At 43.7% G+C, this 24,151-nt stretch overlaps 2 protein-coding genes across 3 annotated transcripts in view; both read left to right on the forward strand.

The window, feature by feature from the left end:
• Positions 1-16,930, forward strand: part of LOC130472986 (NADH-cytochrome b5 reductase-like) — a 59,994-nt gene extending 43,064 nt beyond the window's left edge. The window contains exon 7 of one of the 2 annotated variants that reach the window (XM_056844494.1): positions 16,916-16,930. The gene's annotated coding sequence lies outside the window, so the exon portion shown is untranslated. Of the gene's footprint in view, positions 1-9,417; positions 9,434-16,915 lie in introns of those variants that run through there. The other variant, XM_056844493.1, reaches the window with a different exon arrangement.
• CDCP2 (CUB domain containing protein 2) lies at positions 676-19,323 on the forward strand. The gene is made up of 6 exons (XM_056844492.1): positions 676-751; positions 2,768-3,115; positions 8,896-9,237; positions 12,325-12,678; positions 16,099-16,277; positions 19,006-19,323. The coding sequence occupies exons 1-6, from the start codon at positions 676-678 to the stop codon at positions 19,321-19,323; spliced, it is 1,617 nt and encodes a 538-aa protein (XP_056700470.1).
• The last annotated feature ends 4,828 nt before the right edge of the window (positions 19,324-24,151 follow it).

The following is a 24,151-nucleotide window of genomic DNA, read 5'->3' on the forward strand; positions in this document are numbered from 1 at the left end:
CAGGTGTCAACCTTAAAATCCATTCTTGTAGGGGAAATCTCAGGAATGTGCCCTCCTGCACTGTACCCAATGCTCATTACAAACATCCTGGTAACCAAACCCAGGAAAGGGTCATGATAAATACTGTTTGACAATAATTTCTGTCCTGAATAGCACCATCATCATTACTATGGTTTAATTCCTCAACCTCTACAAATCAATTCCACGTTCTTTATTCTTTTGTCAACAACTGGATTCATGCAGCATGCATGTTTTAATTCAAACCTATTCCCCAGATACATTTCCATGAAAAATCTGAAATTCCTGATTTGGTTGCCTATCTTGCATGGTGAACTAAATTATTTTCATGAGCCCTTCAGGGCATATTGTCAGCACAGACTTACTGCAGTTATGCACCATATCCCCACCATTAATATTGCTTCCAAATATAGTGTATTGACAAGGAACCTGGTACAGTGTAAATCCTAGGGATATTTGATCCAGATCGTTAAAACCGAGTGAAGGAAGCAAAGAACAGATCAGGTTACTAATTCAAACAAGCAATGAATAATTCATTCCATTATTAATTCGACAGGCCTCCAGCTATTTTTCCCCCTCTCCGATAGACTGCATTGAGAATACTTTTGCTATTTTCTGGCACTAGGTCCATTTGTCTCTTCATAGCTGTGTCAAAGGATGCAGCAGATGCTTCTCAAACATCTTGTCACTATAACTTTCTTGTGCGCAACGAATGGGATAAACGCCAAGAAAGGTAAGGTAAGGCTTTGGGGGGGGGGCTGTGTTTTGGATCAGCTCGCAAGATTGGGCTTACTGTTAAAATAGAATCTATTTGCTTTGTTTTCTGTGCCCGTCTTTAGATCATTGGAGTGCGCTATTAGGCTTTCACAGATTTCAGTCATCTGCTCACTATACACACTTTGTGTGTTAAGTGCTGTCAAGTCGCTTCCGACTCATGGCGACCCTATGAATCAACACTTTACATATCTTTAAAACCAGGGCTTACAAATATACTGTAAATATATGTGCCCCAATCCATGCATTCATGTGTGACCAGTTTTGCACATGGATCCTTTACACATGTAAACTTGCTGAATTAATTCAATGAAGGGAATAGATACGGTACTAGTCTGTGATAAGGAAATGTGCACACTGACAAGTGTCCTACACTGGAATGAACAGAGAAGATCTGTATGGACACCTGAGCTCTCATATCCATAAGAATTCCTTGGTTCAGGGTAGTAGACTGCAAGCCTCAAGTTATGTACTCTAGAGCACCCTTGAAAAGGATAGCAAGTTGCATCCAAAGAACTAAGAGCCAAGGTCCACTCATGGAATGATACTTCTTGCTTCCTCCTGTCTTCTGCAACCCCCTGTCCCCCTCACCCAAAACCCTGTTCCTTATTGCTGTAGATGAATCAGGAACAGCATGGTCTGCAGTGCAGGGGGGATGTAACTTGAGTAGGAAAGTGGCAGCTCTCTCCTTGTGCAAGTGGAAGGAAACACCTTCCATTCACAGAAGGGCACCTTAGGTCCAGTTCCATGAGTACTAAGATACAATTTGAAGAGTGAGGCCAAAGATCCGATGATTTCAGTGGGCGTACAGATATGGGAAGCAACTTAAAACTTTTAGAACTATGTTTGTAACCGTGTATTATATTGGTGTAGCATTTTCATGGGGAAGGGAGGTTATTGGGAGGTTAATTCTATATTTTGAATTTGAAATTGTAAGCTCCCTTGGACCATAGGGAAAGGCAGGATGTAAATATTTAAATAAATTAATGAATAATGTGCCATTGTCTTCCTCTTCAAAGCAACCTCCATGTTCCTTTGTGGTCTCCCATCCAAGAACCAACCATGGCCAACCGGGCTTAGCTTCCCAACTCTGATGAGCTTGGGCTAAGCTGGGCTGTTCAGGCTGCTATTTAAATAAATATGTAAATAAAATGTAACTTTTACCATGTAATAAAGTTTTCAATTTATTGTTGTAGTCATTTAAACATGGTGTGGATAACTAGCAGGCCAGCTGAGCATGCTGCAAAACTGAAAGCCAAGCTGCACATTATGATTTTTAATGTGTTGTGCCTGAGTTCCCCTGTCCTGACTTTGAGACTCAGATAATCACACATCAACAGCAAGGGAGCTTGTTTCCCAAGAGTAGAGGGCCCTGATTTAGATCTGGACTGCAGCACAGAGGAAGAAGGGGCTTCGGCCTTCCCCTTGTTCCATTTTCTCAACCCCGAATGGCTCCAGCCCCTCTATCAGGGAGCTGCACATGCAGCCCACCATTGGGGAAAATAGTTTTATTTGGTCATCATAGCCAACAGCTGCTGATAGATATTTCCTCCATGAAATTGTCTAGTCCTCTTTTGAAGGTATCTAGTGTTCATCACCACACCCTGTGGCAGTGAATTCCATTTTGGTTATCCATTGTGTAAAGAAGTGCTTCAAGCAGTTGCTAAAAAAAACTAGTAGACTACTCTGCCTTCTGCCCTGACCTGTATGGCCCAGACTATCCCAATCTCATCAGATCTCAGAAGCTAAGCAAGGTCCACCCTGGTTAGTACTTGGCTGGGAGACACCAAGGAAGTCTAGGGTTGCTATGCAGAGGTAGGCAATAGCAAACCACCTCTGTTCATCTCTTGCCTTCGAAAACCCTATGTGGTCTCTATAAGTCAACTGCAACTTGATTGCACTTTCCTCCACCACTCTACCTTCTGGACTGACAAAGTAATCTGGGTTACTTTTCCAATGTTTGCACTTTCTACAGGCGTTAAATGTGGTGGTGTTCTCTCAGCACCACATGGCAATATCTCAAGCCCAAATTTTCCTGGATTCTACCCATATGACACAGACTGTATGTGGCTCATAGTGGTAACAGAAGGATCCTCTGTTCTGCTCACCTTCCATCACTTTGATCTGGAATACCATGACAGCTGTGAATATGACTACCTCAAGATCTACAATGGGGTCTCAGAAGACCAAGGGAACCTCCTAGGCAAATTTTGTGGCACAAATTTTCCTCCGCCGTTTACATCGTCTTGGAACGTCATGACCATAATCTTTCACTCAGATAAGCACGTGGCCAGCCAAGGATTTTCTGCAGTTTACCAAAAAGGTTAGAATTGCCATCAACCTGAGTTTTCCCCAAATGTTGCTGCATCATGCAGTGGTATAGCCAATGGTACCTGAAGGTCTGGGGCCCTGAAGAGAGAGATAAGGCTTTAGAGCGAGAGGCGATAGTGAAGACAGCAAAGTCTTATACCAAAAGTTTGATTTAGTGGAAGCAAGCAATTCACCAAAGGGCTAGACTCTACAGGTGGGCAGGGCAGAGTCAATATCACACAGGCAAACAAGGAGAAGGAGCGCACAAAGGAGCAAAATGGAGCATCAAATGGAAATCAAATCAAAATGCACCACAAATCAAAATGGAAATCAAATGGGAAGCTGCAAGTAAACAATAATTGGAAAGTACAATAGGGACAAACTCTTCCAGTCACATAGAATAGTGGAACAGCTGGGTTTCAGTCCACAAGCATCTTAGAGACCACCAAGGTTTTGGGGAGTATGAACTTTCAAGAGTCAAAGTTCCCTTTGTCAGATAGAGCAGCGAGGGAATGAAGCAAGATGAGACAGAAGTACACTGGCTGCGAGGGGAAGATTGTGGTTGTCAGAGGCTCTGGGTGTGAACCAGGAGCCTGAATGCCTGAGGTGAGGAGAAGCTGTGCTGATTTGTTTATTGATTCAAAACACTTGTAGGACTGCCTCCTCCCAAAAGTGTTTGAAGCAGTTAACAACAGGGGGGAAAGGCCATCGCAATCCAAGGTACTATAAAATCAATAAAATTCAAGACACCAGTCCTGTGAAAAATTGGACAAGCTGTGAAATAGGTTTTAAAATAGCAGTGACACAACCGCAATAATCAGATCAGGTCAAAAGACAGCAACCAATGGAAAACCAAAATATGACCCACCAGAAAGCAAAGAATAGGGGAGTAAAACCCATAAACTTCTCTCAGTTAACTGCTTTTACTGTGTGCTGAGGCCTCAAAACCCTTTTCATCAGGCAAAAGAGGCAGGGAAATTTGCCCTTGCAATTAGCAGGGAGGAGCCCCGTGGCGCAGTGTTAAGCTGCAGTACTGCAGTCAAAAGCTCTGCTCACGACCTGAGTTCGATCCCGACGGAAGTTGGTTTCAGGTAGCCGGCTCAAGGTCGACTCAGCCTTCCATCTTTCCGAGGTCGGTCAAATGAGGACCCAGCTTGCTGGGGGTAAAGGGAAAGATGACTGGGGAAGGCACTGGCAAACCACCCCGTAAACAAAGTCTGCCTTGGAAACGTCAGGATGTGACGTCACCCCATGGGTCAGGAATGACCCGGTGCTTGCACAGGGGACCTTTAACTTTTTTTTTAATTAGCAGGGAACGTGAAATCTCTGGATTGCCCCACCTGGTACAAACCACTGAGAGCCTGATCTTCTGCCTTTTTCTGATCAGCGGAGCGGTGCATTCTGCTTGTTGAACACCTCTGCCTCAGGCCACTGCTTTTCAACACCCCAAACCTGGAAAGTGCACATTTCATGTGGGGACCTGGATGCTACCTGGGCCTGGGTTGGGTAGCAGCTCCAGCTCTAGATAACTCCCTCATAATCCCAGGACCACTGTTCTCTAATATACTGGGAGGTCCCAAAGCAGAGACACCCAACATATACCCTACTTGCTGCACCTGACCAGCGTTATATCTTGAGACGTTCTCCTCTTCCAGAGTTGAGGACTGTGGGAAACTCAAATAATTAAAAAAGCAGCCAATAATTAAGTACTCTCTGTAGTTTAAGTCTGATGCCTTGATTTTTGTCCCTTCAGTTCCTCCAGTTAACCAGCTAAAAGCAAGATGGTTAAATGCCTAAAATATTGAACAGGTTGAAAAGCCTTACTTAAAAAGTAAATTTGTCCTATCATCTTCTTAAGTTAATGTTTCCCAAGCAATGAGTTGGAGTCCATTTGTCAGTTCCAAGGCTGTGCTTGTTGGGATCTGCTCTTGAATGGTAATATTTCTGGAGCTTTTCTAAGCTCCTGCACTGATGGCAGCACCATCTAAATCAGGGATGTGAAATTCAATTGTTATGAGGGCCGGATATGACATAAATGTCACTTGGTCAGGCTAGGGTTGCCAACCTCCAGGTACTAGCTGGAGATCTCCTGCTATTACAACTGATCTCCAGCTGATAGAGATCAGTTCACCTGCTTTGGCAATTAGACTCTATGGCATTGAAGTCCTTCTTCTCCCCAAACCCCGCCATCCTTAGGCTCCACCCCAAAAATCTTCCACCAATGGCAAAGAGAGACCTGGTGTCAGGATCAGGCGTCTGTCCCTAGCATCCCATAAGCAAACTCAACCAGGCAGGTAGCTCTGAAGCAGTAATACTTTATTAGGAGCAAAAAGACAGATTAAAGGACTGACTGCCTACAGGCAGGTAAGGCTAGTAATGGTGAACACAGGCAGGTTACATGCTTAAGACACTACGGACTGAAAAGGTAAACATTGCTAGGCAACCCCGAGATAAGCGGTTCCCAGGAAGACAGACTAAACATTAACTCAGCTGCAGAAAACAGGATGAGCGAAACTGTACACAGACGTTCATAGGCATGAGAACCAAGGACTTGACGTGTAGCCAGAACCTGGCCTAACTCATGTCAAGAGCCTTTACGCCAGCTGAAAGGCAAAGGCCTGACACCTGGCAACCCTAAGGGGAAAAGACACCTCCAGTTTGGAAGACACAGAAGAGCACCTTAGCTATATAGAAGCAAATTATGCCAAGACGGGAGACTATAGAGAATGAGCTAGTATGGGTAAGGTGAAAATAACATCTAATCAACATGTTCAGAAAAAGCAAAGGATGCATGTCAGCAAACTGACATATGGCACTATGTAGCCACTAGTTGACTGGACTAGGAGTGGTGAGAACCAGGTTCAGAAGTACCCACTGTGCCATGAAGCTCACTGGGAGATCCTGGGCCAGTCATGGTCTCAGTCTAATCCACCTCACAGGTTTGTTATGAAGTGTAAGAAAAGAGAATGTAATTGCCCCAAGCTCTTTGGAGAAAGAATAGGTTAAAAAAATACCAGCTAGATAATTATTATTTTATTATTGTTCTTATTACGATTAACTTCATGACACTTTCTCAGAGTTGTTTGCAATTGGGGCTGAGGATTAGGGTGCGACAGGAAAAGTGGGCTTGTAGGAGGGATTTCAAGAGGAGGTGATGTTGCATGTATCTCTGGACTGGGTGAGGGAGAATGAGAAAATATGGCAAACTTTTAGCAGGTCCCAGCATTAAATAATCTGGAAACCATATGGAATGTTGTAGCTGGCAAATATTGACAAATACCAACAAAACTTTTTTTTTCTTAATGGGGAGCAAAATCTCTGCTGCTATTTGATCTTATAGTAAAAAAATAATAATCTTGAAATGAGGTTTAAATCTTGCTTAGCAATCACTTTTGGAATCCAGATTTCCAGAGCATTTGAAAATACCTGATATAGAGCAGCCACATTTTTTTCCAGATTCACCGTGGCTCAGATCCAGAACAGTCCCATGCAAACAGTATCATTGGGTGCTCAAGGTTTATTGTGCTTATTTTTGGCGATGTCGAGAAAATAATGCACTTGGACTAGAACTGCAAATGTATTTTCTTTTCCCTTGTCAGGAGTGTTTCCTGAACACTCATCCAGGAATTCTGGAGTCACGTTGGGTTCTTTCTGTCTCTGGGGCCGGCAGCAGCATGAAGGGGTTTGCAAGCAGACTTCTGCTCCCCCTTTCCAGTTTTATTGCTTTTTTATGAATGCGTCGGCATAATTGAAAGCAGAAATTGACCTAACAATGGAAACTCGGGCTGTGATCTGCAAACCATTTTCTACCTAGTAAATCCTGTTGTTTTCAGAGAGACAGTTCAAGAGAAAGGCATTTGACAACAGCATCCTCCACCAAGAAGTACATATGCTTCTTGTTTTTGTTAATAGTATTTTGCTTTAGAAAACTAGGGGGAGTTACCAGTATTCCTCAAACTTCATGAATCAGAACCCCTGCCCCTGAAAGGTACTACTTGCACATCCTGGCCTTCACAACACAGAAACATGATTGCCATACATGTACGTATAACACTGTTTCTTTTCATTTCTCACCCAGCTCTTACACACACACACCAGCAGCTCCTCTCACCTGGTTCACTTGCAATTTAAGGTTCCTACATTACAACGCTCTATATCCTTTAGAGCAGGGGTGTCAAACTGGCGGCCTGCGGGCCAGATCCGGCCCCCGGAGGGCTCCTCACTGGCCCGCAAGCCAAGCCCGCCCTCCGCCACCACCCCCACTCTCCTGGGCGATCCTGGCCCCACTGGTGGCCCATAGAAACCAATGGGTAGACCTGGCCTCCGTGGGGGGGGAAGTTTCCCAATGGGGATTCCCCCCTCCCATGGGGGCCACCCATCTTTGGTGCACACTGGCTCAGAAAGGTTGGGGACCCTGCTATATCCTGTCACAATATGCACCACCTCTTGGGTTCTTTAATAGAAAAACCAATACATTACATTGCTGAAAATCAAGATAGGTTACACAAAAACATGCAATAAAACAACATACCACAAAAAGTGTAATACAAACAGTGTGTGTGTAAAGTGCCATCAAGTCACAGCCGACTTATGGTGACCCCTTATGGGGTTTTCAAGGCAAGAGACTAACAGAGGTGGTTGGCCATTGCCTTCCTCAGCATAGCAACCCTGATATTCCTTGGTGGTCTCCCATCCAAATTCTAACCAGAGCTGACCCTGCTTAGCTTCCAAGATCTGATGATATCAGGCTATACCATGCTGCCTTCCCTCCCTAGAAACAATATGCATATAAACAATACAATAAAACAACATATTACAAATGATGCAATAAAAACTGAATTAGGAAAATAAAATTAACTTTATGCATTATCAAGGGCATTTGAACCAATGTTTTGGAACATCCTGGCTCTTGTCCTTTACCATTATAAGTCTTTATTCAGTTTCTTAATGCTTTTAGGAGCCCCGTGGTGCAGAGTGGTAAGCTGCAGTACTGCAGTCAAAAGCTCTGCTCATGACCTGAGTTCGATTCCGACGGAAGTTGGTTTCAGGTAGCCGGCTCAAGATTGACTCAGCCTCCCATCCTTCTGAGGTCAGTAAAATGAGTACCAAGCTTGCTGGGGGTAAAGGGGAGATGACTGGGGAAGGCACTGGCAAACCACCCCGCAAACAAAGTCTGCCTTGGAAACATCGGGATGTGTTGTCACCCCATTGGTCAGGAATGACCTTGTGCTTGCACAGGGGACCTTTACCTTTTTAATGCTTTTAATCTTATTATACATGTTCCTGCATAATTAGCATTCTTTATTGACAGATATCTTCTCACCACTTTTCAGGGAAACATTCAGTCTGGAAGCCCTGACCTGGATGGCCCAGGCTAGCCATCAGAAGCTAAGCAGGGTTGGTCTTGGCTAGTATTTGGATGGGAGACCACCAAGGAATACCAGGGTCACTGTGCAGAGGAAGGCAATGGCAAACCGCTCCTGTTTGTCTCTTGCCTTGAAAACTCTACTGCGTTGCCATAAGTCAGCTGTGACTTGACGGCACTTTACACAAACATTCAGTCTAGAAACCACAGTGATGCAATTTATTGAGAAAGGATGCTACAGAGTGCAATGGGGAATCATTGGGGTATACACTACCCGCCATACTTCTACAGTGTTTCCTGGCTTTGCTTTAGTTGTCTTGTTTAATTTGGAGGGATGGAGAGCAGCAACATTTTTTTCCTGTCATCTTTTAGACTGTAAGCTCTTTATGTGTGCTTTATTTTAACATGGGATGTCTTCTTGCTTCCAGATGTCTGTGGGGGTGTGCTCACTGGCCTTTCTGGATCAATAACAAGCCCTGATTATCCTGAGAATTACCCCAACAATGCTGAATGCTTTTGGGTCATCCAGGCAACTTCAAATTCTGTCATCAAACTGGTTTTTGTTGACTTCCAAATGGAAAACAGTGAACAATGCAGTTTTGATTATGTGGCGATCTTTGATGGGCCTACCATGGGGGATACACTTCTCAATCACTACTGTGGGAATATGAAGCCTCCGGACGTGGTCTCTTCCACACATGAACTGCTGGTTGTGTTCAAATCAGACTTTAATATTGCAGGTAGAGGCTTCAAGGCCTATTTCTTTTCAGGTATGGGAAGAAATTCTACTTTTATTGTATGTGAAGATTAAGCAGACAGAAGCATGTAAAATTCTGTGGTATCTCCACTAGCACAGATCATCCTAGGAAAAGGAGATAGATAACCACTGTCAGTCCCACAAAACACTAGATTTTGGACAAATAGAGAGATAAATCTTAACTTCACCAAAGTAAAAAAAAAAATTACCATTGCTTTTATTTGGATTACGCTTTCAGCTGTAGCTGTGTGTTAAAATTTCTATGATAAGCACATGAAGCATCTAATTGTCTTTTTTGATTGGCAGTGATGCTCTAGAGTAGGGGTGTCAAAATCATCTCTTACGAGGGCCGGATATCCCAGCCCAGATTGGGAGCGGGGAGTGGCTGCCTCAGCTAGCTTGTGGGCCGGATAACAGCTCTCAGGGGGCCGCCTCCAGCCCCCGGGCCATATGTTTGATACCCTTGCTCTAGAGTCTTAGGCAGATAAAGTCTTTTCCAACAACTACTATCTAGAAGATCCTTTTAACTGGTGATGTTAGAGATTGAACCTGGGAGGGACCTTCTGCATACAAAGCATGTTCTCTACTATTAAGCCATATAACATCCCCTGATATGCTCATAATCAGTGAGAATCACTCAGTACTAGCTTCAGGCAAGTCTTGATTTGAATATTAATGTTTTATTTAACAGAGTTACTTGGACTCCCCACCCCTTTTTGGTATGTTGAATATTCCTTCTTAATGTAAACTCACATGGTGAGGTTTGAGATTTACCACATCCTGTACAATCTAAGTTTCTGATCATGCTTCAGGATGTGACAAATTGGAGATCTCAGTACAATGATACTTTTCTCAGAAGAAATGTTCATCTCAGAAGAAATGTTCATTACAGACAATGAATAGATGTCACCACATCGAAAGACCAAGGGGGATCTGGAAATTCAGGGGAAAAGTTTCATCCCTCTGGAATTGTATCACTTCAGAATGCTGGAGGGATTCCCATAGTTGAATGTAAGTTACCACTGCATGAAGTACAGTCACCTCCCAGATGGGCTGGCTTTCTATGTGCCAGGATTCTTTTTAACCTGCATTCTGAAGAGGTACGATCAAAGCCGGGCTGTACCATGAGCATTTTTCCAAAAGCAATTCCACACTACAACCTGTTAGCACCGCTGAAGGATTTCATTTCCACTTTCAATTACAAGTGGGATGGAAATAGGGGTTCTTAATTCAGCCCTACATTTCCCACAAAAATCTATCCTCAGGCAAGATCTTAACACACTCCTGTTTGGAACTCAGACCCCTTCAGTAAAGGTCCTATTTTTCCTTTTGTCCTTTTGCTTTCAAACATCTCCTTGTTCTCTCCAGACATTACAAAATCATGTTCACAATCATGTTCAAAATCATGTTCAGTGTCTTTGGTTGACTACAAAGTGCAAAAAAGTAATTAAGTTCCCCCTCCCCCAAGAGAACAAGAGCTGAAAATTTACAATTGATTCATGAACACCCTGAGAAATGGCCTGGGTGCAGGAGATAACATGATGCAATTAATTAAGCAAAAAATAAAAGATGAAATTTTAAAGGAACAGGAGCCTTAGGAAACTTCAGCACATGGACTGTCTATATGGGACAGCCCAGAGCTGCAATTCCATGTTACATGTTAAACATCATCACAAATCAGGTCTGAAAAATGTCAGACACAACACAGAAAGCACTGAAATACAGCAGACCATCTATGATGTCATCTGCATTGTCCGTAAAAAATGAGTGAACAAATCATGGCAATTCCAGACTAAATGGCTGGTGTGGAACCAACCCAAAGTGTCAATCAACCCAAAGTTTGATGGGGATTCTCTTACAGGGCCTGTCTTTGAGAAATATGCTGCCAGACATTTATCCAGCTGTTTTTTTCTGCCATAGCAAGGTAACAACTGGCAGCGGAATCACAGCACAGAGTTTGTGCATGGCTGTGTTGTCTGGAACTGTGGCTCTTATATGGCAGACGACCAAATCAGGACTAGTGAGGTAATTCTCAAATCAGGAATCGTGAGGCAAATGATAAATGATACCTGCACCAGACTGGAGATCAATGAGCTGCAGACTGTGGTGCAGCTTGGAATGTCCAATCAACCTGAGGCACGGTGCAGACCACACTGATACGCACCCAATATCAAACAGCCCAGCACCGTTGTGTTAAACAGCTTTTGGAGTATGCAGCTGATATTCAGGATGCTTCCACGTAGAGATGGGAAAAGCCACCCCCACCGTGGAAACAGCAATGTGCTGCATTCAAGCAGGAGGGGATGACATCCACATACCCATCCCTGCTGCCCTCATTGGTACCCCCTTCTCTGCAAAAAACAAACAACAACAAAAACAGCAACCCACCCTTCTTGGATGAGCCACTTAGCTGCACCATTTTGAAAGGTGAGCTTAGCTCGTCTCTCGCCCCAGATTGGCTCCAAACAGAGTTTCCACACAGAAGCCCTGCCCATAGCCACCCTGCATTGCCCTGTTTAAATCAGATCAAAACATTTCTTTTTCTTAGATCCATGGGTGTCCCACAAGTCATACTTGGCATATGGTTGCCAACCTCTAGGTACTAGCTGGAGGTCTCCTGCTATTACAACTGATCTCCAGCTGATAGAGTTCACCTGAAGAAAATGGCCACTTTGGCAATTGGACCCTATGGAATTGAAGTCCCTCCACTCATCAAACCCTGCCCCCCCCTTAGGCTCTGCCCCAAAAACCTCCTGCCAGTGGCAAAGAGGGACCTGGCAACCCTAACTTGGGATGAGCACAGTATCATGCAGAAACTCCTAAAAGGGGTGGGGGCTTGCTGCTCTCTATTAAGGAAAAATCCCTAGATTTTTCGTCTCTATATCAGTTTCTCAAGACAGGGTCACTTTCTAGTTTTAGTTGGTTGATTGCTAGAACAGCAGCCTCACAGCCAAGCCTGAATGAAGATGATGAAATGACACTTTCCAGGGGTTGCAGGGCAGGGGAAGGAGTTAAAAAGTTCCTAAGTAGTACTAAAAGAAATCAGAATTCATGCTTTGGCTACTTGATTTGTATTACATTCCCTTTCTTGTGTAACCAGGGTCATGTCAAGAAGTGTACACAGCTGTCAAAGGAAATTTCTCTAGTCCTGAATATCCCAACTCTTATCCCAACAATATCAAGTGTCATTGGGCCATCCAGCTGCCCCCAGGATATCGAATCAAAGTCTTCTTCCTGGACTTGGATCTGGAAGGACGGAACAGCCTGACAGATGGCTGCGATTATGACCATCTGGCCATATTTGATGGAGGCACTGAGAAGGCATCTCTGCTGGGGAAGTGGTGTGGGAGAGAAATGCTGTCTCCTATTATATCCAGCCGAAACAAACTGCTATTGGTCCTTCACACAGACCGGAACACAGCCAACCGAGGTTTCTCAGTGGCATATATTGGAGGTAAGGTCTGCAGTGTGATCTCCTTCACCCAACTTTTCAGCTGCATAGATTTTAAAAAGAGAAGTAGAACAAGGTTACAGATAATAAATATGGAAAACACTAATTACTCTATGTTACGTACACAACACAAAGTCTAAGTTGATAGTTCATGGGGGAGTACTAAATTTGTTACTGTTGCTACCATTGGATAAATTCGCAAAGCAATCGCTGGTAACATTAGTAGATTGCTATACCTGGATGGCCCAGGCTAGCCTGATCTCGTCAGATCTCAGAAGCTAAGCAGGGTCAGCCCTGGTTAGTATTTGGATGGGAGACCACCAAGGAAGACCAGGGTTGCTGTGCAGAGGAAGGCACTGGCAAACCACCTCTGTTAGTCTCTTGCCATGAAAACCCCAAAAGGGGTCGCCAAAAGTCGGCTGCGACTTGACGGCACTTTACACACACACATATCGCATGCAGTTTCCCAACAGATCAGCAAGCGCTCAGGAGATTATGCTTTGTTTCAGGCAAAATATGGGCATATCTTCATATATACACTGAAAATTTAATTTTTAACAGCACACACAAATGCCCTGTAGTCCCTACTTATCACAATTACCTTTGTCTAAAAAGATGACCTTGATCTCGTAAAGTTACAGTTTAGAATGTCACCCATTGGGATTAATAGTACTTGTATTGCCATTTATTTACTGTAATATTTACTTATTATGGGTGGCATTTTTAAACAAGATAGGCTTTGCAAGAGGCTGGTTGTACTCTTATTAAAATCATACCTTTTCTTCATACTGTATATGGTATTTGCTATTCTGTTTTCTTTTCTGAAGTACACTTACCCTGTTCCTGTGACTGTTCTTGGTCTTTATTGCATTTGCTGGCAAGACAAGAGAAATGGTAGATCAAAGAGCGGGTTTCCCAGCTGAGATACTTTGCAAGCAGCTAGCTTTAAATTTAGTAAGGCTTGAACTTTCAAGCACATCAGAACAAAGACCTGTCTACATAAAAAGCATTTTCATTTTGGTTTTACAGAAAACGTTAAGAATGTAACTTAATCAAAATACCTGGTATAAACATTATTTGAACCTGTGGGCTGAATAAATTATTTGAGATTTGAAAATCTTGTGATGGGTGAGTTCTACATGGCTTACTTGACACATTGAGAACTATAAATTCCAGTTGCGCTTTTGCTCTTTGTTGTATTTTACAAACACGTCCTACCAGAGACCAGAAAATTCAGAATTTTGGATTAATAGGCATGTCCCACCCAAATTCAGGCACATTCACGACTCACAGTCATTTCTGAGAAGTTCAGAAATGCTAAAAATTGTATTTGAGTGGTGGTGCAGATACCACCTGTTTCAAAAGCATTTCATTTATTTGTCAGCCAGTGTGGTGTAGTGGTTAGAGTGTCAGACAACAATATGGGAGACCCAGGTTCAAATCCCCACTCTCCCATGGAAGCTTGCTGGGTGACCTTGGGCCAGTCAAACACATTCTCATCCTAACCTACCAAACATGGGATAAAATGGCGGAGAGGAGAATGATGTAAGATGTTTTGGGTCCCATTGGAGGAAAAGGCAGGGAATAAATACATTAAATAAATTAACCTTTGTATTCTAACAAAAGCTGGCCCATGTATAATGCTTTTTATGGCTACTTCCCACAAAGTATCGCTATGGTTGCCACTGAGAATGCAGTGGCATTGACCAGCAGCCAGGGATTGTTTGCCCAATTGGTTTACCTATCCTTTTCTTAAATCAGCCCCCCTGCAGCTGCCAACCCCTCCCAATGGAGGCCTTTCTGTTTAAAAACTACAGCAGCAATTGCTGTTTCAACTGATCAGAGGCTTTACCACTACAGTATGGAACCCAGTTCTCCTCGGTACCCAAATGCTTTCTCTCTTTTCCTTTCCTCTTCTCTCTCTCTGTCCATTTGAGACTCTTGCATGACTTCTTTATATACCCAGCAAACTACCAGTACTTTCAAGATGCATCTCTTCATTCTCCTTATATTCCTCACTTGGCTTCCCCCTAGTAGTGCCACAAATTCTTCATAATCTACTTATTGCATGAACCTATTCTATTTATGATTACACAGGCTGTTAGGAGTCATGAAGAAGTAAATATAAATGATGTGAAAGGCAACAGTTCTTTCAATAGGATTGTCCTTTGTAGAGATCCAGTTATAGAAGGTGGACATAGAATCCTGGGGATTGAAATAGTGGTCTTAAACCTGTCAAGAACGCATAGGCTAGGCTAGGATAACAGCACTGATTGCTGAGGGCATCATGGCACAGAATCTGATCCTCAAATGCAGCCATGTTCTCCAGGGAAAGGGATCTCTGTAGTCTGGAGATCATTTGTAATTATAGATTTCCAGGACCCACCTGGAGGCTGGCCACCCTAGACCAAGGCTAAAAGAGAGCCTCAGGCAGGGTAGTGAAACTTAAGGTTTGGGAAGTACAATATAAATCTTCAGTCTAAAATGAAATAGATAAGAGATCCAGTAGGCCTCAGAAAGTGTAAATGCTACTGTGGAGGAATGGCACACAAGGAGCCAAAGTGCCATAGGAATAGGGTTGCCAGGTCCCTCTTCACAACTGGTGGGAGGTTTTGTGGGCGGAGCCTGAAGAGGGTGGGGTTTGGGGAGGGGTCAATGCCATAGAGTCCAATGGCCAAAGCGGCCATTTTCTCCAAGGGAACTGATTTATATCGGCTGGAGATCAGTTGGAATAGCAGGAGATCTCCAGCTAGTACCTGGAGGTTAGCAACCCTACATAGGAATCCTTGGGGAACATGTGGGGATACTTGCACACTATGCAGGCTCAGCTGGCTTTGGTCTTATTGGCTATAGATTTGGGTCAAGTGGTTGTATGGCCATGAAGAATTCTTTAATATAGGGGATTAATTTTTCTTCAGATAGTGCTGTGCCAGGCCCATTGACCTATGTCTGGCTGAGGTAGCTGGATTCATTGCCTGGCTCTGGGGCTGCTGTTTGTCATTAGCCTCTTGTAATTTCAGAGGAAGTTCTTCCTGTGTTTTGTTTCTCTTCTTGCAGTGTTAAACGCCATCAAGTTGTTTCCGTCATATGGCGACCCTATGAATCAATGACTTCCAAAATGTCCTATCATTAACAGCCTTGTTCAGGTCTTGCAAACTGAGAGCCGTGGCTTCCTTGATTGAGTCAATCCATCTCATATTGGGTCTTCCTCTTTTCCTGTTGCCTTCAACTTTTCCTAGCATGATTGTCTTTTCCATGGAGATCGATCATGATGGGTAGTTGTGTTAGTCTGTCACAAGCAGTAGAAAAGAGCAAGAGTCCAGTAGCACCTTAAAGACTAACAAAATTTCTGACAGGGTATGAGCTTTCGTGAGCCACAGCTCACTTCTTTTCCAGTGACTCTTGTCTTCTCAATCCTTGTAGTAGTCCCCATGAACGTCAGCTGCACACGGACAGAATTTCAAATCCAGATCTCCACACAATCAGTGGCCCAGCTGGAGAGAAATAAGATATATTTAGGGACCCCATCCTGCTCGGCTCAAGTCGTTGGCTTGAACTTCAGGATACATGCAAGGTTTGAAACTTGTGGTACAGAACCACAGGTAAGTGACTATAAGTGTATTTACTCACATTCCCATGTATTCAACCCTCTGCAGACTTTGCAGAATGGGACTTGTCAGTGTCTCTCTCTTGCTATCACCCATTGACTCCCCCAATTTTGTTCCTGTGGCTGCGGGGGGGGGGGTCCAAACTTTCCCACCCACACATAGAGTTGTCAACCTCCAGGTGGGGTCTGGAGATCTCCAGGAATTACAGCTGTTCCTCAAACAGCAGTTCCCCTGGAGAAAATGGCTGCTTTGGAGTGTCTATGGCATTATACTCTGCTGAGGTCCCTCCCTCCCTAAGTCCCACCTGCTCCAGGCTCCACCCCTAAATCTCAAGGAATTTCCCTACTTTAGGTAGGCAACTCTGCCCACACAGCAGCCATGCCAGCTTTCCGAAAACCTTGGAGCAAAGTATGTTTGAGAAAGATCAGAGAAAAGCTGGAGAAGCCCTGGAGATGCAGGACAACCCCCCACTTCCCAGCAGCATTGAACACAGGATAGATAACCCATGTGGAAATGGCCTGTTTAATACTTGAATAGCATAAGAAACTGCAAGACCAGCACTCCAACCGTAATAATTTTGATCACTTATTCTTTCACTGATGAAACATAAGAGCCATTAGAGGATAATACAGATGAGAAAAAAATTATTTTCTTAGCATCCTGGATATTCTAATGGACAGGGCGGTTGAAGTGGTGCTAACTTTAATTGCCCTTTCACATTCATTAGCATCCACAGAAAGCCCATTGCAACTCAACCATTTCTAAGGTTAAAACATCCCCTCCCCCACTCTAGATGTGGGCCTGGTAAAGCGATTTTTCTGAAACAAGTCATCCTGATAATAAAAATGTATATGCACTGCTTCATATGGGAAACTCCAAGCTCTTTACCCAGCAAAATTCTTCCAGATGTTTGCCATGTGTTAAATTATCCTCGGATTGTGCAAGGAGAAATTGAGAGTAACAGTGCAATCCTAAGCAGAGATAGACACTTCTAATTGCCCTGAAGTCAATTATCTTAGAAGGATTGCACTGTAAGGAGAAATAAAAGACACAGGAGATAAAAAAATAAGGCCAAGGTCGATGGTGCAAGATAGGTAAAATATATATTTTATTACTCGGATAAAAATTCTCTACAGGTTTTGCTCAAGAGGCTTCTTCAGGGAAATGTGGAATATATAATATGTAATTACATTACTGAGTTTATAGAAATAGTTATTTAGTTAAAATTACACAAGCACACAAAACATTATATTAAAAGTCAGAATACAGGTTGTACCATATACAAAACTGCCAGAGCTTATTCGCCTATGAGCTATGCCACAGGTTTTGCTGCTATAACTTTCCGCCAGTTCTGGGGGGGAGCATTCCTGGCCTGGAGCAGTTTAGGGAGCCGCCTAGCTCCAGCCCCGGCCCCAGCCCCACCTCCTTCCCTACCAGTGGAGGGGGGGGTTGCCCTGGCTGTCACGGCGCTGCAGTAGCATGGTCTGATAGAGGCACCTATTTATTTACTGATGTTCTATGGTTGGGAACAGTACGGGACACCTTCAGAATGAAACGGATTCTTCCTCAGAGCATACTAGCTCATAATCAGGCCAATCATACTAATGTTCTTGTTGTTTGGCCTGCATCCATATCATATGCATGTCAGATGGAATCTCCTGCATTTGTAACACTGAAAAAATTAGCACAGCAAAAAAATTTTTAAAAAACCCACTTTACTCTGTTCTAGTTCTGTAGAAAGGTTGCTCTATTTTGATGTTAGTACAGCACTGAACGGTGTTTATAGTGTGTGAAGATTCAGCATATTTCTGATCCAATACTTGAAATGTAAACTTAAGAAGCTGTTATGGGATAAGTTGTCTATTGTAGACTAGTACAATTTGTGACCCACCAAGCTGAGTGCAGTTTACCGGATACTGTGTTGTAGCCTGCTAGGACTGTGTCCAGTTTTCACTGTTTATGTGTGAGGGACTGCAAAGACAGGGAGAGTTGTCAGGTTTGTGGACTGTGTTCAACTTGGCAGTTCACAGCCTAAGCAGATCTGGATTTTACTGTATCCTATGTTGACATATAATTATTTAATTATAATTATTTATAATGATATACTGTAATTTTCCATCTATAAGACGCCCCCATGTATAAGACGACCCCTTTTTTTAAAAACCCAAAATTAAGAAAAAAAATAGGGGTCGTCTTCCGTGTATAAGACGACCCCCAATTTTGGGGCAAAATTTTAAAGAAAAAAATGTAGTCTTATACATGGAAAAATACGGTAATTTTCATATAAACATTTAAGAGAGCCAGCGTAGTGGCTAAGAACAGTGGACTCTAATCTCGTGAACCAGGTTTGTTTCCCCACTCTTCCACATGAAGCCTGCTGGGTGACCTTGGGCTAGTCACAGTTCTCTGAGAACTCTGTCAGCCCCACCTTCCTCACAAGGTGTCTGTTGTAGGGAGAGGAAGGGAAGGAGATTGCAAGCTGCTTTGAGTCTCCTTAAAGGTAGAGAAAAGCGGGGCATAAAAACTTACTGTTCTTCTTCTAATCTAAAAAGATTTTTAGAATTAAAAATAAAAATCATACCTTTCAGAGTTGAATAGTCAGCCTTGCTGCTTTGGAATATTTATCATCTATTGTTAAGAAAAAAACAACAGTTCACAGGTTACAGAGGTGTACAGGTAAAAATAAGGAACTTATTTGCCTTTTCAACCCCTTGTCATTTAGAAAAGAAATAACACGTCCATGATCATCAGCATCCTATATATAGACTTTTCGGACGGCAATCAGGAAGACATTCACCAGTATGAGGTGCAGTGTGAGCCTAAAAGGAAAGAGGCATCTGTGAATCTTATCTCCGGGTCTGATCCCTACAGGCTGAGCCAGTATGCTGAGAACCTGGTGGAGTCCCAACAGCAGGATGCAGAGGTGGCCGAAGTCTACGAGAGCAAGAGTCAGGACACCAGTGACATCGTCTTCATCAGCATCTGCATCCTTGCTGGGGTTCTTATGGTAATTGCTATTGTTGGGTTAGTCCTGCTGTAGGAGGATATCATCAGTTACCCGAGATTGAAGTGTCTGGGCCTGGACCCCCATCCTGTTTGTACTCCTTCCATAACGGCTACTTAAATGTCCACACAAGTGGCAGTTTGCTGTGATTAAGTGACCACTGGGCATGGCAGCTCACCCTAGCATTGTCAGGCTGGCCTTATTCCCTTGTCAACCTGATGGTCTGAACAGAACTCTTCATAGAACATGATGTTTCTACTCAAGATCATGCTCTTAGATTTTGTCTGTGCCAGTAACCCTTCGTATTCGTTAAATCGTATTTCTTTTCATTTCATGTCGATTCATCCCCCCCAGTACTAATTTTTGTATATGGTATACTTCTCCTTCTTGTGATTTGTGGCATAGGTTTTTGTTTTTGTTTAAATAATGCTGCTATTAATTCGGTCCCCTTAAGCAGGAGGCCTCTGCTCCTACAGATTCCTATCACCCTGGTGCATACGCAACTGTTAGTAGGAAGACACAGACTCCAAAGTTTTACTGATGCAATTTAAACAGTTTTTCAGAAGAAATCTTCACAATACACTACAGAAGCAAACTGCAAACTGAATTAGATGCATGATACAAGAATGCATATGAAAAAGGCATGGATTCAAAACCATGACAAAGATGAAGATGGTTAAAGAAAACAATATAAACAGATAAACAGACAGTGCTGAAGCATGAGTAAATAAAGTACAATTTTAAATCAGTTCTAAACCAGTAGAGGGGGATGTGGAATGGTACAGTATAGCCTGAGCTCATCAGATCTTGAAAGCTAAGCTGGATTGGTACTTGGAAGGGAGACCTCCAAGGAAGACTCAGCAGATGAAGGCAATGACAATCCATCTCTGCTTCATCACTTGCCTTGAAAACCCCACCAGGGATCGCTATAAGTCAGCTGTGACTTGGCGACACTTTATGCACACAAACCAGTAGAGCAGGACACACCAGATAGTGGAGAGATGAACCACAAACCACTAAACCTTATAAATACACTTGCAACAAAAAGTTGCAAACATGAGAGCAAATGTAATGCATATTAGCCAATCTAAATGCTAAACCATTAATTGCCACCCTACCACCCTTCATATCTGAAGAAGTGAGCTGTGGCTCACGAAAGCTCATAGCCTGCCAGAAATTTTGTTAGTCTTTAAGGTGTTGCTGGACTCTTTTCTACTACCACCCTTCTGTCCTTCTAGTTTAGCTCAGTTTCCTAGCAAGCGAGCTGAGGCAGTTTCATAGCTACCTACCCAGGGATCCAGGAAGGCTGAAGAGACAGGACTCTCACAGGGTTGTGAGCCTCTCAATCCTCTGACTCCTGAGAATTAGAAGAAGGGGTGGGCAGGGTGAGGATAGGCCTTTGGAGGTCCCAAGAAATCCTCAAAAGCATGAGGACCTTAAACAGAAAAGGGTGCTTCTGGCCTGCAAAGAAACACCACTACCCAAGAAAAGCTGCTACCCAAACTTGCCTTCCTCCTAGACTTTTCTATACATTCCTTGGGCAGGGGTGGCACCACGGTGGCACTTCACTCCTCAGAGGGGGAGACATAGGCGTGTCTTAATTCCCCCCTCATGCATTGCTTACTTTGGGACCCAGGGGACTGGAAATCCCCATACCCTTAACATCTTCCCAGTAACATGTTGGTCTGAGTTCTTATCAGTCATGAGACTGGTCTTCTTGTTCGTCAGAGTTGCAGGTATTCACCTGCATCCTGGGAACTTTTAGATTTCTCAGCAATCAGCAGTACATTTTGGGGACTTCCGAAAATGAGTTTCAGGCTAGAGTTCAAGGAAAAGGACTCCTGTATGGCATGATTGTGCATGTGACCAGTGTGTGGGGGGGTCTGTCTCCCCCTTATGTGTGGAACCCAGTCCTGGGCAACCTGGTTCTCATGGCATCTCAGCCGCTGCTTATCTTAACTCAGTTGGCAAAGTGAATGTTCCAGTTGACACACCAGTATCTGGGCTCCTTCAGCTGAATCCACAAATTTCCCCAAAACCACAGGAACAGTCACACAAAATAAGATAAAAAATGCAGCAATCCACACTTCTTCTCACCCCATAATATCATGCAGGGTCAAACATCATTGAGGTCCTTTCATGGGAGGGGTCTTCTGTTGTAAAAACAGACAAGCTTTAGACCTGTTTTAGTCAAATTGCCCCCCCCCCCATGAACACCCTCTCTCTCGAAAGTAAAAGGTGCTTTTCCAGTGATTCCAGCTACCTGCAGTTAGATGTTCCTCATGGGATGCACAACAATCAGTGCTGTATTGTAGTTTCAGCAAAAGTCACAATTGATGATAGCAAACTACACAGAGGCAGGGCCTGAAGTCCATTTGTTCAACGGTGAAGGCGGTAACTGGCCCAATCCAGGGCCAAAAAAGTACCGGATTAACAGCTGCGTTTGCACAATGACCTTTCACACTTCTGCATTCCTACAGCTCAGTGTATTGGGACAATGAAAAAGGCAAACTCATTATTAGAAATTGCTAGGAAGGGGCTTGAAAATGAAACAATAGGTAATATTATGCTGTTTTGTAAGCCTATAGTGCATACATATTTGGAATATTTTCATCCTGCTTTCCATACCACTCTGGGTATGCGCCTCCTTCCTTATGGTCACCAACCACCAGGTACTAGCTGGAGATCTCCTGCTATTACAACTGATCTCCAGCCAATATAGATCAGTTCACCTGGAGAAAATGGCCACTTTGGCCACTGGACTGTATGGCATTGAAGTCCCTTCCCTCCCCAAACCTTGCCCTTTTCTGGCTCCATCCCCAAAACCTCCCGCCGGTGGCAAAAAGGGACCTGGCAACCCTATCCTCCTCCATTTGTTTCTCACAACATCTCTGCAAAGTAAGTTGGCTGAGAGATGGTGGGCCGGTGCAGTGTCACCCAGCTGATTTCCTTGCAGAGATGGGCTTTTGTGGTTTCTCTGTTGCTGCTGAGGCTCCTGATACAATACAGCAGCAATGGAACTTCCACAAGGCAGGTTTGTCCACATTTTCCCTGCCCCGGTCCCCAACAGTGGCCATTCTCTCCCATGCCACAAGAGGGGGCTTTTTTTTGGGGGGGGTTCTAATTTGAAACCACATTAGCAAGCGGTCGGCATTTTTAAGTCCCTCCTATACTGGCACCGTTGTCTTCTCTCAGCCCCTCACAGTTGCCATTTTCCCTTCCATGCCACAAAGGGGCTTTTTGACGACCTTTTAAAAAATCGGTAATTGGTATCGCTCTGTATCAAATTAACATTTTTTGAAAAGTTCTCAAAAAGCCCACTGGTGGCATAGCAGGTGCAAAATAAAGGGGAAATGGTGGCTGATGGAGGATAACATGCACAAAACTACCATGTGGACAGTCAGCTACCATTGCAAATACTTTGGCAACACAGTGACAACGACAGGGAAACAGAGAACACCCACCATTTGGACCCAGCCTGTCAGACCCTGTGCCTAGGAGCCTGCTGTTGCCAGGGGAGAGAGAGTCCCCCCAACTTGGGCTGAGGTACACCAGCTGCTCAGCTCTACCCTACCCTCTGCCTGAGGCACTGCAAGAACCTAGGGTTGCCAGCTCCGGGTTGGGAAATATCGGGAGATTTTTGGGGCAGAGCCTGAGGAGAGCGGGGTTTGGGGAGGGGAGGGACTTCGATGCCATAGAGTCCAATTGCCAAAGCTGCCATTTTCTCCAGGTGAACAGATCTCTATCGGCTGGAGATCAGTTGTAATAGCAGGACATCTCCAGCTAGTACCTGGAGATTGGCAACCCTACAAGAACCTCTTGTGTCCTGGCCCACCTGAGACATGTTACAGGAGATATTTTTAGTGCTGTATTATTGTACTGCAATGTCTATCTAGTGTGATTTTTATTGTAAGCTGCCTTGGGTCCAACTTTGCAGGAGAAATGCATATTTTAAATAAACAAAATAAAAATAAATAAACAAAATAAAAATATCTAAAATATGTTCATAGATCTGCAGAGGATGCAGGGGGGAGCAACTAAAACTATTAGGGAGAATGACATAAGAAGAGCTTAAGAAGATGGACCATTTTAGTTTATACACATAAGAAAGGCATGCCTCTTCAACTGCTGTTTTAACCTTTCTGTGTGAAGAAACCACTGATTAAAGAACATTAACAAGTAATTAATCCATGTTAAGTGATCTTGGAGAACAGACCACACTGCTTATGGAGTACTGGAAAACCATCAGAGCAGTCTGTAACAGGCACTGTCTGCAACAGAAGTACTGTGCTCCCTTATACTGTCCTGCCCAGGGGCATGTACTTGAGCCCAGGCATGTAATCCAGAGGCATGTCCTTGTACCCATTAGGAGAAGTGCAGGAAGAAATACACACTTGTAATGTAGATTCCCTTCCAGAATTCTTAGCACGTAATATCTGCAAGTTATGGGGGGGGGGACTAGAAACATTAGTCCTTCTATTGTAATTATTTCCTCCTAATAGTGATTTTGTCTTGCATTGGTGCTTCAAAAGCAAAATCTGCAGCATCAAAAGTTGGTTTCAGAAGACATCTTTGATAGTTCAACTCACAATTCTCTGATTAAACACCTGCTTATTATTTATGAATAACCATTTCTTAATACATGATAATTGGTGGGATATTAATTATGTTCTGTTTATTATACTCCATGGAGCCTATTTGATAGGGTTGCCAGGTCCCCCCTGGCCATCAGCGGGGGGTAGGGATAGGGTTGCCAGATCTAGGTTTGGAAACTCCTGTAGATTTGGGGGTGGAGCCCGGGGAGGGCAGGGACCTTTGCAGGGTATAATGCCATAGAGTCCACCCTCTAAAAGCATCAATTTTC

The sequence above is a fragment of the Euleptes europaea genome, chromosome 2, assembly GCF_029931775.1.
Source record: "Euleptes europaea isolate rEulEur1 chromosome 2, rEulEur1.hap1, whole genome shotgun sequence".
Lineage (NCBI taxonomy): Eukaryota > Metazoa > Chordata > Lepidosauria > Squamata > Sphaerodactylidae > Euleptes > Euleptes europaea.

Bases quoted from the DNA above. Each gene is read 5' to 3' on its own strand.
- CDCP2 (XM_056844492.1), top strand. From the start codon at position 676: ATGCAGCAGATGCTTCTCAAACATCTTGTCACTATAACTTTCTTGTGC. The intron at 752-2,767 runs GTAAGGTAAGGC...CACTTTCTACAG, and splicing joins TGGGATAAACGCCAAGAAAG to GCGTTAAATGTGGTGGTGTT. The intron at 3,116-8,895 runs GTTAGAATTGCC...TCTTGCTTCCAG, and splicing joins TTCTGCAGTTTACCAAAAAG to ATGTCTGTGGGGGTGTGCTC.